General features: G+C 38.2%; 2 protein-coding genes across 3 annotated transcripts in view; one reads left to right on the top strand and one right to left on the bottom strand.

The window, feature by feature from the left end:
* The first annotated feature begins 11,980 nt into the window (after positions 1 to 11,980).
* The window catches only part of LOC111597490 (neuropilin and tolloid-like protein 2), a 68,224-nt gene continuing 63,803 nt past the window's right edge, over positions 11,981 to 16,401 (top strand). For both annotated transcript variants that reach the window (XM_023312249.2, XM_023312266.2), the window contains exon 1: positions 11,981 to 12,087. The gene's annotated coding sequence lies outside the window, so the exon portion shown is untranslated. The remainder of the gene's footprint in view (positions 12,088 to 16,401) is intronic.
* On the bottom strand, positions 14,711 to 16,007 carry LOC115482969 (mucin-2). Its single transcript, XM_030223520.1, has 2 exons — positions 15,973 to 16,007; positions 14,711 to 15,904 (listed from the first exon to the last, which is right to left on the bottom strand). Exons 1-2 carry the CDS (start codon positions 15,980 to 15,982, stop codon positions 14,799 to 14,801), a joined length of 1,116 nt encoding a protein of 371 aa, XP_030079380.1. The 5' UTR covers positions 15,983 to 16,007; the 3' UTR covers positions 14,711 to 14,798.

Raw genomic sequence — 16,401 nt, 5'->3', positions numbered from 1 at the left:
CACCCCCAGCCTTAACGAACGTTGGCTAGCCGAAATTCAAGCACTTTTCATTAATCAACATTTCTTGGTCTATTGGAGCTCCAAAGCTCCAATGTGCGCGACTAGCCAATACTCTGTACTGCAACGGTTAGCTATTCGGATACAGCAGCAGCAGCTCGGACAACTCTTTATATACCATGTACCTGAGTCCTTACCCATGCTTAGGGTGGGGCATCTAGGGTGTTATTACTTGCCTGAATTAGGGACTACAAAGGTATGCAAAAGTACTTAGACTTGAATTCAATTGCAATATTTGTGCTGTGTGTGTGTGAGTGTGTATGTGTGTGTCTCTGTAAATGTCTACAGCCTGGACTCAATGCCTCTGGCTTAGTTGCAATGCACGTTATCAAAGTATCTTGTGGATTAATTAATAATTTTAGAGAATTATGTGGCACACAGGCGCTTATTAAGTTATGCGTATGTGTGTGTGTGTGTGTGCTAGCTGATTAGCTACTATTTAATGAAGCTGCTACTTAATATGCATCACTGCTTTCGGCCGCTGGTCATTGTCGCAGTTGCAGTTGTTATTGTTGTATTGTTAATCACACTCAAAGGCATTGTACACAGTCATCTTAGATTGGAAAACACACAAATACTTAATGCGACTGAGAACGTCCGCAAATGGAGACGGGCGACAATATGTCTCGGGAGTCAAGGACAAGAAATCCCCATTGAGTTGAGCAACAGATGTTGCTGCTGCGGCTGCTGTTGCTTCTGACAACCTTTGACTGAGTTGCAGCTGCAGTTGCCGTTGCGGTTGATGTTGTTGCTGTGGCTCTTGTCGAAAATACAATCGAGCCTCCGCAGCGCCTGCTGCTGCCAAAAAGCATTCCATTTTCCCTTTGCCAATGTCTATTTGCTTCTGACGTTTTTTATTTTGTTCTGCTGCACAATGCTGGCTCTTGGCTACATTCAAAGCTCCATCGGCGACTCGGTTAGTCCTGGGCCATCCTGTGCTGGCAAAGAGTCGAGCCGGAAAGGCATCAGGCAAGCGCTGCTGGCAGAGCAACTGCACTGCATCCTAAGTTCAATTGGAGTAATGTTCTTTATACCCTATACGATGGAGATGGTGACGGGTATATTCGAAGATAAGGGAGAAGAGAGAAAAGGGAAAAGAGAAAAAGAGGAGTGAAGGGGTAGGGACAAGGAAGACGGGAGAAGAGAGATGTGAGAAGAGAGATGCTAGGAGAGAGAAGGTAGAAGCTAAAAGAGAAAAGAGGGAAGAGAGAAAAGAGAAGAGAGAATGGACTTCTCCAGAGGAAGGCAGAATAGAGAAGGAAGAAGAATGAAGGTAGAAGAGAGATGTGAGAAGAGAGATGTGAGAAGAGATATGTTAGGAGAGAGAAAGCAGAAGAGAGAAAAGATAAAAGAGAAGAGAGAAAAGAGAAGAGAGAATGGAGAAGGAAGAAGGCAGAAGAGAGAAGGAAGAAGGAAGAAGGGATAAGAGAGATGTGAGATGAGAGATGCTAGGAGAGAGAAGGTAGAAGGTAAAAGAGAAAAGAGGGAAGAGAGAAAAGAGAAGAGAGAATGGAGAAGGAAGAAGGCAGAAGAGAGAAGGAAGAAGGGAGAAGAGAGATGTGAGAAGAAAGATTTGAGAAGAAAGATGTGAGAAGAGATGTGTTAGGAGAGAAAAGAGAAGAGAGAAAAGAGAATTGAAGGCATTTTCACATTTGAGTAATATTTTTAATCTACACCTATTGTAGGGTATCTCGAGCAAGAGCTTTTTGTGACCTTCTCGGCATTGAGCTCCCGAAACAGGCTTTATTTGAGCCTTGAGTTGAAAAGAAACATTCAATTGAGACTGTTCATAAACGTAGTTCGCCATTGAGTCGAGTGCGACGATCCTGAACGACTGTTTGAATGGACATCTCGCAGCCGGCATATTCGGGCTCATCCTCGTAATCAAGTTCGTGGTCGTTCGTAGTCGTTGGAACAACTTCCTTGGCTGTACGACAGCGGAAGTCCTACGCACGACAAGCGGAAATGAGCCAAAAGGCTGGCAAACATGAGCGCCAAATGAATTGAAAGCACTCAGAATTAATCCACTCGCGCTCTCAATAGCGCGCCCAACTGCTCACTCAAATGCTGTGGCTGCTCTCTTGGCCGCTGCTGCTGTAGTGAGAATATGGGGAAATTCAGATTTTCTTCTGAGTGAGCAACAGCGGGGGACACGTAGCCAAAAATATAACAGCATCAAAATAGCTCAAAAGGTATCGCGTGCAGCGTTCGGCTTTTGAGTTCGTGCGTCGCTCGTGCTTCGGCTCGGCAATGCTGCGCTCGTGACTTGCCAGGCGACGACGGCTCTGGGCTATGGCCGTCACTGAGTCATTGTGTCAACGCAGGCAACCGATGCGGACGCCACAAGCGGTATATTTCGCTCCATCGTGGAGTAGCTGCGGCCACAGCTTTAGTCAGCGTCGAGCTCGCCACGTGCACGGACATGTAGAAGCGCACATAGTGCAGCGTGTCGCATTTGTGTATGTTTCCTTAGAGAATATCGCGTGTGCAGTACGAAAACAAAGTGCGACAATTGAATGAAATACAAAATACAGCAACAACTAAATATTATTAATTATATATTTATTTTTTAAATATTTTTTTTCGTTTGTGCGCGTATGTGTGTCTCTGTCTCTGATATTCTGTGAGAGAAAAACGCAATTGTGTGTCATTGTCGGCGGCCCAATGCCGTTAGCCGGCAACTGAGTGCAACGGCATTGCGCGCCAAAAAAAGTGCAAATCGAATTTCGATAAGAAAGAGGAAAAACAACAACAACAACAGCTGCTAATTACAGCAATAACACAAGCAGAAGGAAAAGAGCCATTTGCAAAGCAATTACAGTTAGAAATTGGCCAAAGAGGTCAGCAAAGACAAAAGCCATTTGACTACAGTGAAGCGTCGCTAAAAAGTACAAGTGCATGCGTGCATATGCCCATATAAATGTATGTCAAAAATAGTTTGCGTAAATTTAAATATTTAATTTAATTTATAAAACGTTAAAATAAGGTCTTTATTTAGAAAATAATAATTTTGAAGAGTATTAAGTCGGTATTTATAATTTATAAGTTATATTAATTTATGTACTATAACTTTTTATATTGATATTAAAATATGTTTGATTTTCTTGGCAGCTGTTTTCACTGCACTCAGCTGTAAACCACACAGACCCACACACTCTCACTTGAAGCAACAACATAAGAAAGCTCCACTGTATATGCATGCATACACCAATGCACACACACATGCCCATAAATATTTGTATGTATGTGAATAAGTTGAGCCACTTAGCGAATTGGCAGACAGACATATTTTTAGCTATAGCCCATAAGTAAAAAGCAAACACAGCCAAAAGGCGACCGCAACAACAACAACAACACAAACAGCTGGGCACAGAGGACAGAGAATATGAAGAAGTGGAAGCAGCAGACGCGCTGCTGCCGCCCACTGAGCATAAAAATTCATTAATAAAAACAACAGCAAAAATTAAACAGATGCCATCAACTTCTCGCTCGCTCTTGAGTGCCGTCCATCTCACCCCTCACACTAAGATGCTTAACTACACACACACACACGTACATTCTTCTTTCTTCTTTTGCTTTTCCTGTTGACTTCCCACTGCATTAAGCAACAACAAGAACAACAGCAGTAGCGCAGCACAGCTGCTCTCACAAAAATTTTTACATATGACTGTGTGTGTGTGAGTGTATGCATATGTGTTATAATGTTCGTTTGCTGCTCAAGCCAATAGCAACTAGCAACAACAACAAAAAGAACCAGAAAAAGAACATATTGATAAAGGCAACATTGACGAAGGTCCCATGGTCTGCCTTAGCCCATTCTTTGTTCCCCATATTTGCTGGCATTGTCTGCCGCATTTTATTTTCGCCGCAAAGTTTGCATTATGAACGTGTAGAATTTTGCGTGTTGTTGTCTTGTCTGCCGAATGTAGCTCAAGGCTAACACGCACTGTGTTCCGTCGTCGTTGTTATGTCCCATGTCGTTTGCTTATTGCCCAACATAAGCCAACAGCAACCCCAAACCCCAAGAAGGTTAACATATGGTATGCGCAACTAGCACAGCATTTAAACATCATAAGCCTTACATATTTAAATATACTATTATTATTTCACAGCGATCGAAAAATCTGTGTATGAGAATTCCTCAGCATTTCCAATCAGCTTCCCAATAAGAATTGTGTCACTGCTTGAAATCCAGACATTTTTCTACTCTATTGTGAATTTAAAATACATTTGATCTTAAAATAACTTTGAAAAAAAAAAAAAAAATAGAAAACTAAAGCGTTTGCGATCAGCGCAAGGAAATACCCGATTTTAATGAAAAATAAATGTGAGATGCATCTTAAAGGCATGAAAAATTGTTTACTCCACTTTTCATTAAATATTAAGCTTGTTAAAAGTGGCTGAGCAACACGGCACATAAATATGTGTATGTATATACATATATTTATTATTGCAGTCGCCATTTTACATTTTTATACCAACCGGAACTTTTCACGGTTCACAAAATTGTTTTTTTTTTTGCGGATTACGTTGGTAATTTCGTTCAACGCCAAGCGACTTGGCCCGAAAATTGGCCAGAAAACATTTGCAGCTATTTATGTAAATTCTTGACCTACATTGCCCTGAACTACAACTCAACTGCACAAGAAAACTGACCAAGTATAATAATATAAGATAATAAAACTGGGATGACATGCAGATACTTGTAATACAATGCAAATGTTTCAACGAAACCGAAACTTCAAATAATAAATTTCAACTTTGCAACAAGTTTATCAAGCGAATCGAACAACCACAAAGAGCAAAACTATTGAATGTTTCCTTTTTCCTTCACTCACAGAACTACAAAAGTTTTTGGTCCATTAAGCTAAAAGCACATTGAATTTGTGTACCGATTAATTAGCTCCATTTCCAATATTCATCGATTATTGTAATCGATTAATTTAATTATATGAATTTTACTTATATTTGTTGTAACTGAATTCGATAACTATCGATAAATATTTTTCTTGGTTAATTTAATTAATATATGAAGAAAAATAAAAAGAATAAGTAAATTTATTGATTGGAGACTGAGTTTATTAATACAGTTAAATAATATTTAAAATTAAAAACAAGATAATTTGATGTTTAACTTTAGTAATCGATTTAGTCATATCGATTACAAAACGTTATCGATTTTTAATCTATTTCTCAAATCCCTCTGCCAGCTAGCAGCAATCGTAGAGCGCTGCTTCAGTTTGTTGTGCCCCAATTTTGCAGTTGCCACAGATATGAATAAGAGAAAAAACACTGCAAAGATAAAAATACGCACATACATTTCGTATCTAGCAGATACATAAATACAGTGCACACAAACAGAGATATATCTATATATATATATATCTTTGAGTGTGTATGTGCGTGTATAAGGCGGCAATTTAATTTCATTATTACGCAAAAGATAAAAAAATAATATGAATAGAACCTAAAGAAAAACCAGAAGACGCAAAAAAAGAATGCTCGTTGGCTAAAAAAGTGAAAGCTTTTGAATTTTTGCCCAGCCGCAGCTCGAGTCGCAGCCTCTACCCTTCCCCTGGTGCGCCCATCCAAAGCAAACGTACCTCTCGGCCACTCAGCTCATCTCGTCTGCTCTCATCTCATGATATATATGTGTATATATGTATGTATATATCAGTTTCCCTGTTTTACTTATGGAAATTTCATTTTGGTTTCCCATTTTCCTTTAAAACTTGCGAATAATTTTAATTTTTTTGTTAATTTTAGGTAAGTTTTTTATGTTTTTTTTTGGGGTTTTTGTGCTCATTTTTGTTTTTGTAATAGCAGCGTTTACAAGCTCAAACGATAATCATCGAAAATCCAAACAGCAGCAGGGAGAGAGAAGGTGCTGCGACTGTTGTCTTGGCCACAAAGGAAATCATTTCGTTGTGCGCCGGCAACTAAGCAGCTCCATTGCCATTTCCATCTCCGTTGGCTTCTGTGTCTGCTGCTCCGTTTTCCATTTCCATTTCGATTTCCACAGCGACTTTCAGTCTCATTCAGCGTGCAATTTGTTAAGTCGTCTGTTAAATTTATGACATTTATTGAAATCCTTTTTGTGTTCGCCTCCAACGCTTTACCACTTCTCCCGATAGCCCTCTCAGCCTGTCTGCTATAACCGCAATTAGTTAAAAATTTCTGCAATGCAAAGCCAAAAAAGAAAATAAAACAATAAACCTGTTGAATATTTCAGAATGAGCCCAAAATGCAATTTTCAATTCGATATTGGCTAAGCGAACTTTAGTTTGTTACGAATTGTAATGCATTCCAAATTTTAATTAAATATTTATATTAATTATTATTTATATAATAGCTCATGGCTTGAACAAAGAAAACAATATATGTATATATTTTATTTGTATATTTGTTTTTGTTGTTTATATATTCAAAGGAATTTCAGGAATTAAATTTATAATATTTTAAATTCATGATAAAAAGTAATTACTTTTCTCTATTACTTTTCTATAAACCAGACTCGGTCTTTGTGCCAAACAAAAGGTTAATAGGGTATGATGGGCACATTAAGATGTCTGTAAGAGGCAGCTGGAGGCGTGGATAATATATATATATATATGATCAAAGTCAACATCTGAGATAGTCTATATATATATATATATATATATATATATATATATATGTGTGTGTATATAACGCTATATAAAGATCCTTCGATAACAAACTTCAGCTATTTCAACACTAAAATCTCTGCATACAGTATCTGTTAGTCGAGCATTCGAAGTTGCTTAATTTTTTCAAATATTTTAAGTCTTTGTCTAAGCTAATTAATTTGAATTTCTTTGAACGTTCTTTGGCCGTAATTCGAACGAAAAACTCCGCAATGCATGAAAAGCTTTCTCAAATATTCTCAGAAAAAAGCCAAATATAATTAAAATATAGAAATTTCATATTAATTCAATTAAAATATGAATTTTATTCATAATTTTTGCTCTTTATTTTTTGTGGCGATTTGTGACTGGAATCATTCGAATATTGTGCAAATTTAATAAAACGTGAACATTTTTATTTTAATAGAATTTACACGAGCTGAAATTTGTGTTTTAATAAAGCAATTGTATCTGCCAGACAGACACAAAGAGTAACAATACAAACAAAAGGGCAAATAAAAGCAATCAATGTGGCGGGCAGAAGTGCGCATATATTATATTTTATACACAATTTATCATATCCATTCGCAATAAAGATTCCATTTGTATTGGACAGAGATGCCCAATTGCTGTTGCCGTCTCTATGTACGTTTTTTATTTCCCTTTTTTGTATGAATGGGAATTCAGGCATTGGACGAGAAGATAAAGAAAGGAATGAAGCAAACGTGTTAAGCGGGCCAAATGTGTTGTTAACTCAATTAGGCGTATACAAGCGCATGTTCGTTATCAAATATTTTTCTATAGCTTCTCCCTCTTTGTGTTCGCTCAGTGTTTATCTGAGTGCCTTAATCAAATGAGCATGCAGCAATTGGGTTATTCAATGCCATTTGATAATACATCAAATTTGAGTAAAAGTCTCTAACAGCTGAAATCTTTAAATTTGTATTTTGTATTTTTTTTAGGTGTATATATTTTAAATATTGCAGTCTATGTAGAGCATGCTCCATATATTTAAAGGCTAATGCATGATTATATCAATATTTGGCATGATTGGAACTTATTAAAAATACTTTTAAACTAAGTTTTTACTATGAACATCGCATAGAAGAGCGACATTTAGTCCAGATATTTAAAGAAGACACATAATTCAGATATTTAATTTATTCAGCTTTTACCTATTAGTTTTCTAAGAAGAGTATACAAAATATACTTTTCAACTAAATTTTTATTATGAATAAAATAGAAGAAAAGCTTATAGTCGAAATAGTCAAATGCTAATGATGAAATAAATGATTTTTCTATTGCTATTTATTTTCTATATATTTCATTGTAATTTCGCTGTAATATCAATAAATTTCATATATATAATTTATGCAGAAGTTGCTTTTACTATTTTGTACTCTGCTGGACATGTGTTAGATGAACTGTTTACGCGTATATTTAATAGACATATGCATAAAAAACATTCAGCTTGACTTTTACGCTCAAGTTCCGCAATAGGCAAAAAATAACGCATACGCCATGTTGTGTCGCGACCTCAAAATTAGCTGCTGCAGGCGAGTCAGCAGCCATATTAGCCAAATATAAACACAAATCAATTACTGTATGCGTGTGCTCGTGCGTCTGTCTGGGTGTATCTGTGTATGTGTGTGTGTGTACGTAGGCAGATATACATATGTATATGTTTATGTGTGTAGTTGCTCATGATTAAAGTTTCGCGCTGTCGTCTGGCCTCTGCTCGCGTTGGCGTCGACATTAGCGTCAGCATCTGCAGCAACCTTCGTCTGCGCTGCGACAGCGAACTAAAAGTATTTGGTTCAAGTGCCAAATGAAATATTGACTAGGCAAACGCCAATCGCCACAAGAGACGCTGCGACGCTCAAACTTTCAGCATATGGCGCGCGTGTCTGCAGCGAGTGTGTGTGTGTGCGTGTGTGTGCTACAAGCGCCATCCTGTTCTCTATATATACCTATACTATATCATATTGTTTCTCTAAAATAATAATAATAATAATAATAAGATGGCAAATATTTTAGTCTTCCTCTCTCTCTCTCAGCTCGTTGCCGTGTGCCTTGCAGATGGGTTGACAAGAACAATTTATGCTTGCGTTATTATCGAAGATCAAATACCCTTGCCAGCAGAGCTGACAGCAATTTGTGTGTGAGCAAAACTGAACTCTTTAGCGTCGTCTTCTCTATGGCAACTGTAATATATAGTTATATGGCAATAACGATTCACAAGCATCTTCAGCGCAGTTTGTGACGTTTTTACAACATTCTTTGGCCAGGGTATCCAGCCAGGCATGTCAACCTGGTGGCCCTGTCTGTCTCTCTCTTTCTCTCTCTCTAGCGCTCTTGCTCTCTGTCGCTCGGCCTCGGCGTCTGCTTTTTTCTTTCTAATAATAAATTGCCAAAGAATTTATATGTACTTGTATGTTTGGCTACAACAACAACAGCAACAACGACAATAACAGCAACTGTAATTTGTTGTTTATGCTTGCTTGTTGTTGCTTTTATATGATTTGTATTTATTACGCTTCTCTTCTGCGTTGTGCTTAGTTTCTGTTGCTTAGTATTGCTGCTTGGCTCTTGCGAAGGTGTAAACCAACATTTTCTTTTTGTTCACTTTCACTTTTCGCTGGCCCTTTATACCAGCTGTTTGTGCCTGGCAGAGTCCGCATGCCCCGCCTACCCCTGGCGCCGCCACTATTCTTGGCCGCTCTTGAATGAACCACTTAAGATCTCAGCGCCTTTCAATTTCAACGATGACATCGTTCGCTGAATGCTTAGCATCAGCTTTAACATAATCAAAATGGAACTGGCGATTTCCTTAGCGAGACCAAAGGCAAAGTTCTTTACAGACACACAGACACACTTACACGCATATATTTTCAAGGCTAGGCACAGTGCGTGCTAATTTATGTGACAAGTTTTTATGTGCTTGATGCAACTTTAAGAAATGTGAAGAGCTGAATCGCGAGCTGAACTGTAAGCTATTCACCATTCAAATCTTGAAATCCATAAAACAGACTACAGATCTGAAATTATATATACATCAAAATAAAAACTCATTCTATAGTAACTTCAAGTCTTGACATAGAGCAACAACAAGAAGCCGAACTTAATAAGCTGACTTACATACAGATACTCATTAACAACTAAGCGTGCGCTTGTCGGGAGTGCTCGACTGAAAGATACTCTGAACTTTGCACAGAGATGCTGTTACAATTATTCTACGCTTCTATTAGATATATTATATATAATGGACTACTTTCTACTTCTAGATATAAAATGCAAGAGAGAATAAAAAATAAAACTAAGCAAAGTTACCAAAATACATTAAGAGAGATATGACTTCTTTTAAAAAATTTGTTGTTCTCAAATTGTATTCATTCCTTTATAAATACAAAGATTTTTCATATGTAAAAAATATTTTTTTATATTTTATATTTTATTTATATTTTTAAGAATTAATTTTGTCGACATGCATAAATTTATAATATAACATATATATGCATATATATTATATTCATATATACATATATATATTTATATATGTAAATATATATATTTTTTTTGCTCGATTCGGAACTAGTTCACCAGTTCGCATTTAGTTTTTTTTTAATTGAATTCAGCTGTTTGCCTGACCAAGCTTATTTCGCAACTACTATAAAAAAGGGGGAAAAATAAAAAGAAAAACGAAATTAAAAAACTATTTACAAATTGAGCGAAATGGCGTAAGTTGGCTTTTTTTTTGGGCTTCTACTTTTTTTTCTGAGGCGGCGACACCGCTGTGGATCGAAAATGAACTGTTGCTGTGGAAAGTTCGCTGAGCGCTTTTCAATTGCTACACGAAACTATTTTACTTACGTGCAACTTTCACTTGCAAATGGCGCAAAACTTTTACTCACCCACTGTGTGTGTGTCTCGCTGTGTGTGTGTGTGCGTATGTGAAAATGTTGTCTGCTATCTGGCTGAGCAGTGCGTCGCATTAATTAATAATGGAAAATAACTGTGCCGCTGTTCGCCTGCTGCTGTTGCCGTTGCCAGCGTTGCCAGATCGTTAGAGTGCACTGCAAACCCATTAAAGAGCGCCGCCCTTTACAACCCATGTACTGTGTGTGTGTTGGTGTGTAAATGCAAGTGCTTCATTTCAAGTTAGTTACAGTCTAGAAATTTTCATTTGTAATTAAAAATTCAGCGCACAATCTGCCAAAAATATTTGAGCCACGGGGAACCACTATACTCAGCTCGCATTTGTTAGGTTTCAGTTTAATGCTCGTTCATGAGCGTCTTTTGATGCTTGACATTTCAATTAGGTCTCAATTTTGATGAAATAAGAATCGATCTTTGAATGATTTAAGCTGTATTTGAAGCGTGAGTGAGTGTTATACCTTCAACCCATTGAAATTAGGAATTAGGAGTGTAACGTGTGAAAGTGTATGTTACGGGTAAGAGAAGGCGTGGCTGATCCCATAAGTTGATATTTATTTATGCATATAAAATGAAAAGTGCTTCTGCCTGCGTGTGTAGATGTGTTGATTGGAGCAGCAACTCTTTGTTAGGGTTCAGTGTATCTTCTAGTCGAACACTCCCAACTAAAGCACTTTTAGTTGTCATCTATTTATCTTTATACAGATATATATATTATAATATATATATATATGATCTTTGTGTATAATAAAATAGGTTTTAATGATAATAGATTTTTTTAAAGGGACACAAATGAAGGCGAAAAACACTTCAATATAATTATTTATATATAATTCATGACAATTATAATGCTCGTACCACGAATAGCTGCACTCAATGCGCATATATATATATATATATATATATAAATATATATATATATATATATATTTATATATATTTATATATGTATATATATATGAATATATATTAAATCTGATATCTGCTTGTGAACATAGATTTATGAGCACTTTCGATACGTTTCTGATGAAGACATTTTAATATGCATAAATTAATTAAACACAATTAGCAGCGAATGCTTCAAATTCACACGTTAAATATCTTGCATATTCTCTTTATTTTATTTATTTGTTGTTGTTGGTCTAATTACATTAAAGTGGTTAATTAACAGTCTATGTGATGCACTCTCTTCTTCTGTTGACGTTGTCATTGTTGTTGGCATATTAAAAAAACATATACGTATATTTTTATATTGAGATCAACCATTGATGGAAATCGAGTTGAAGTAATCACAAACAGCTGCGGAAATTAAATTAAATAAAAATATAATATAAATTCGTATTTATTAATAAAAAAACGCAAAAAAGAAAAAAAAAAGGGGCAAACACTGCCGACAGCCTTCGGGGCAACATGGCGCATGATTAACGTCACTTGTTAAGTGCACTGATTAAAGGTAAGTGTCATAATTCACGTACCAATTATATTTAATTGTTATTCCGTGGCTGCGGGCGACTGCGTTTGTTGCCTGCCGCAAACACTGCCATTCTGTCTGCTCGCCACTTACCAACACAATTGAGCCGTTGCATTACACAACAGACAAATAAAAAAAAAAAAAAAAAAAAAAAAAGAAAACAATCAAATGATTTTTTCAACTTAACCACAAACGGAATACACATTTATTACCAGATACAAAAAATATAAAAATTATGTTAGGCTAGGCAAATATCCTATAGCCTACATATGCTAAAAACAACAGCCAGGTATACCCGCCCACAGCTCTTAATGGTTAGCAGAGTATTAGTAAAAAAAACTAGTATCAGCCCCAGGGATTTGCTTGTAGGCGTGTCACAAATCGAACACAAGTTGTAAAGCAACAATAAACACAAAAGCGAATTTATTAGAAACAACATTTGTAATTATCAGCAAGATTAATATCATGCGCGCAGCATGCAGCAAAATACCATTAATAACAATGCAAATAAATACATTTAATGTGAAATAAATATTAGTAAATAAAACGAATTTAATAAGGCTTTAAGAAACCTTAAACGCATAATTACACTGAAGGGACATCAAATCTGATTTGGGCAAATTATGATCAATTAATTCAATGGATAGAAAAGGCTTATCAGATATCAACTGAGTTTGGTCGACTTCTAAAACGAAGACAAATGGATATATATAAATATTAGTAAATCGATAAATATCTATTTCATAATAAGTGTTTTGTTTCAGACACATATATGAAAGTTGGCAGGCTCTAGCAAACACAACATTTAGTAAGACTTAGCCTTGTTTGCTGACAAAATCAGTCTGTGTCTATTTAAGCTTTTATACGGCTATCCTCGAAAGTGGCACATCGAATATTTTATGTAGAAAACAAGCTTCATGCCAGTTAGCGTTGTTGCAGTTCTTGTTGTATTTAAAGCTAGGTTTCGCGGAATTTTTTAGTAATTTTTTTGCAATGTCCTCAACCAGAATCAAGTGGAGCCTGAGAGAACTGAGAGCTGCGCGGCTGGGCTGCAGCGTCTCTGGCTGAAGTTGCGGTTGTTTTTTGGTAATGGAAAAGGACAGGAAAAAGACTGCGCTGCCAATGGCCGGGACTGGAAGGAAACATGGGCAATGCCAGTAGCAACAGCAGCAGCAGCAGCAGCAGCCTTAACAGCAGCGTCGAATGCCCTTGTGAAATATGATACAACTCGCGGTGCAGTGTGGTGCAGGGTGGTGCAGTGCTTTTGATTTGTGTTTGTGACCCACAAAAATGCAAAATGCCGCAAACAAGCGAAGCGAAAGCGTAACAAAAGCAAAAATCGACAGGCAGACGCAAAAATAATAATGCACAAGCGGAAATACGATAATGCCTGCTGCATTTTGAAGTCGTTTTGCTCTATGTGAGTGCGAGAGAGAGAGAGAGAGGAAATGGAGAAAGAACGAGGGAGACAGTCAGAGAACTTACCGAATTTCCAAATTGATACCAAAATGCACAAATCACTCTAGATGTCTCACTAAAGCTGTGATTCCCACGACTATGTGTATAAGTGTGTGAGTGAGTGTGTGGCAATTGCTCGACTCTGTAATACCCTGTAAGAATGCTTAAAATCCGATATGATGTGGCTTGAAACTTGTTTGTAATTGAAACTGATCAAAACAAAAGAGAGTGAGACAGAGAACTTTTAGCTGTAGTTAGTAAGCTAGATAACTGTGAAAGTTGGAGAAAAGCTCAGCTCTTTGTATGAGCTTCTGTTAGAAGTGGCACTTAAATATATAGATAAGAACTTGAAGATATGCAATTTCGTCAAGGAATAATTCAAAACCCTGGCTAAAGCTTTAAGCTTTAAGTGAGTTGGCTTAAACATCAGATTCGAATTATTAAACTTTTAAAGTCAATTGTTTTATGTTTGGCATATACCCTGTGCCTTTTCTACGATAACAGGGCATGGGAAAGGAAAACACAACATTATAACGCCAGATGCAACAACTCACAAATGCCGCACTCTGGCGCCCAAAAGTTGACGCCTTTTTCTATATACATAAAATCCCACAGAGTTGGTGAAAAGTTTGCAGCGCATGTAACATGAGCCCCTTGTGATTCTTATTCTGATTCCGACTCCGACTTCGGCTACAATTTTAGTTCCGATTCCCACTCCCCTTTAACCCCAAGGGTCAGGGGTGACAGACAAAGTTATAGTTACATTCACATTGCGCTCGCGGTTATTGGCCTAAAGTGTTGACAAATTTATTGCCTTGTTTTGCCTTTGCCTTTGCAATTTGTTGTTGTTGCTGTTGTTGTTGCCTGATTGAAAGTTCCTGGCAGCTTCAACGTTTTTCGCTTGGCCTTTGCCCGAAATTGATGGCAACTCATGAAGGGCATCTTCTGGCCCAAGCGAGAAAAACCGTCAGTTAGGACAGCTTATGGATGGCGAAGACGCTTCTGGCAGTCGCGACAGCTTAATCGTCAGCTTAGACCAGAATTTCTATTAACAAAACGACATTAAACGACGCCTGAACGAGGCACTATTTATCAACATCTAGCTACAGAGCGCCACTTGTATTAAAAAACAGCATTTGTTGCTGCATTCATGTACTTTATTTGAGCAGAAAAAAATTGATTTAAATATATGCTGGCTGATTGGCAGCATTAAGAACACAGGGCGTGTCTAACTCTCAGTTACGGCCCACCAAGCAGTTTGTCACCAGAGAGCGATTGCGGCAGATCTTGGCCCGGCGGTCGAACCACTGGCCAGCTGCACAGATTTGTCGTCTGGCCCGGTTATTGCGACACACATAATATCTGCGGCAGTGCCTGGCATCCGTTAGGATCGTGCCATCCTTAATGCCACGACAGGCGCGTGCTGAGAGCAAAGATTCAGCATCTTCTGACTCGGCGCAGTCGCAATCGTCTAAGCCAGAGGGGCATATGCATTGGGACTTAGCAAAGCTTACTGGTATTTCTGTGCATTCCGTTGTTGTACAGGGCGGTGTTGTGGTGCAGGGTGGTTTGGTTGTGGTGCATGGTGGTGTGGTTGCAGTACATGGTGGTTTAATGGTGGTACAAGGTGGCTTAGTTGTGGTACAGGGAGCTGTTGTTGTACAGGGTGGCGTTGTTGTACAGGGTGGTGTTGTTGTACAGGGTGGAGTTGTTGTTGTGCAGGGTGGAGTTGTTGTTGTACAGGGTGGCGTTGTGGTACAGGGAGCTGTTGTACAGGGTGGCGTTGTTGTACAGGGTGGCGTTGTTGTACAGGGTGGCGTTGTTGTTGTACAGGGTGGAGTTGTCGTAGTACAGGGTGTCGTTGTGGCACAGGGAGGTGTTGTTGTACAGGGTGGCGTTGTACAGGGTGGCGTTGTTGTACAGGGTGGCGTTGGTGTACAGGGTGGTGTTGTTGTACAGGGTGGCGTTGGTGTACAGGGTGGTGTTGTTGTACAGGGTGGCGCTGTTGTTGTACAGGGTGGAGTTGTTGTTGTACAGGGTGGAGTTGTTGTAGTACAGGGTGTCGTTGTGGTACAGGGAGTCGTGGTACAGGGTGGCGTTGTTGTACAGGGTGGCGTTGTTGTACAGGGTGGCGTTGTTGTACAGGGTGGTGTTGTTGTACAGGGTGGCGCTGTTGTACAGGGTGGTGTTGTTGTACAGGGTGACGTTGTTGTACAAGGTGGTGTTGTTGTTGTACAGGGTGGCTTGGCTGTCTCACACCCATCACACGGTGGCATGTGTCCTTCACTCGAACTAAGCAGCGCAAACAATGCAATCAAAACTGTGAATAGTATCATGTTATCTGAAAGGACAAGGATGGCAAGTTAAAGGAGTGCATGAACGGCTTAGCGGGCACCAATGTCAACTCACAAACTCTCATTGTATTATTTAGATGAAATGTGTTGGTTTTGAAGTGAGCGAAGACCTCGATCGGCGCTGCTCTTTTTATAGCCGAGCGCCGGCATTCTTATCAGTGGAATGTTGAGCTAGAAGGTATTTTGTTGGAGTTGTGTACGCTCTTAGTAAATTAACTACATTTGTTTGTCGATCTGTAGAAGCTGCACAAAATTTGAAAACAATGTAAAACAAAAAGACAAATAGTCAATACTTCAAACTGATTTGCGTTAGAGTTCCGGGTAATCACTATTTTTTGTTTTCTAAGAAAATGCGTCACGCATCAAATGGAAAACAACATTTTGAAGTAGTTTCAGTAGTCGTCATACTCGACACTAATATTTATGTTTGACTTTGAATATGCAGCTTATATATGATATTGCCAAAATGCTAATGCTTGACAGC

Source organism: Drosophila hydei, unplaced genomic scaffold, assembly GCF_003285905.1.
Source record: "Drosophila hydei strain 15085-1641.00,03,60 unplaced genomic scaffold, DhydRS2 tig00000232-arrow-arrow-pilon, whole genome shotgun sequence".
NCBI lineage: Eukaryota > Metazoa > Arthropoda > Insecta > Diptera > Drosophilidae > Drosophila > Drosophila hydei.
Note: the sequence above shows the minus strand (reverse complement) of the source record. Positions and strands in the feature narration are given on the sequence as shown.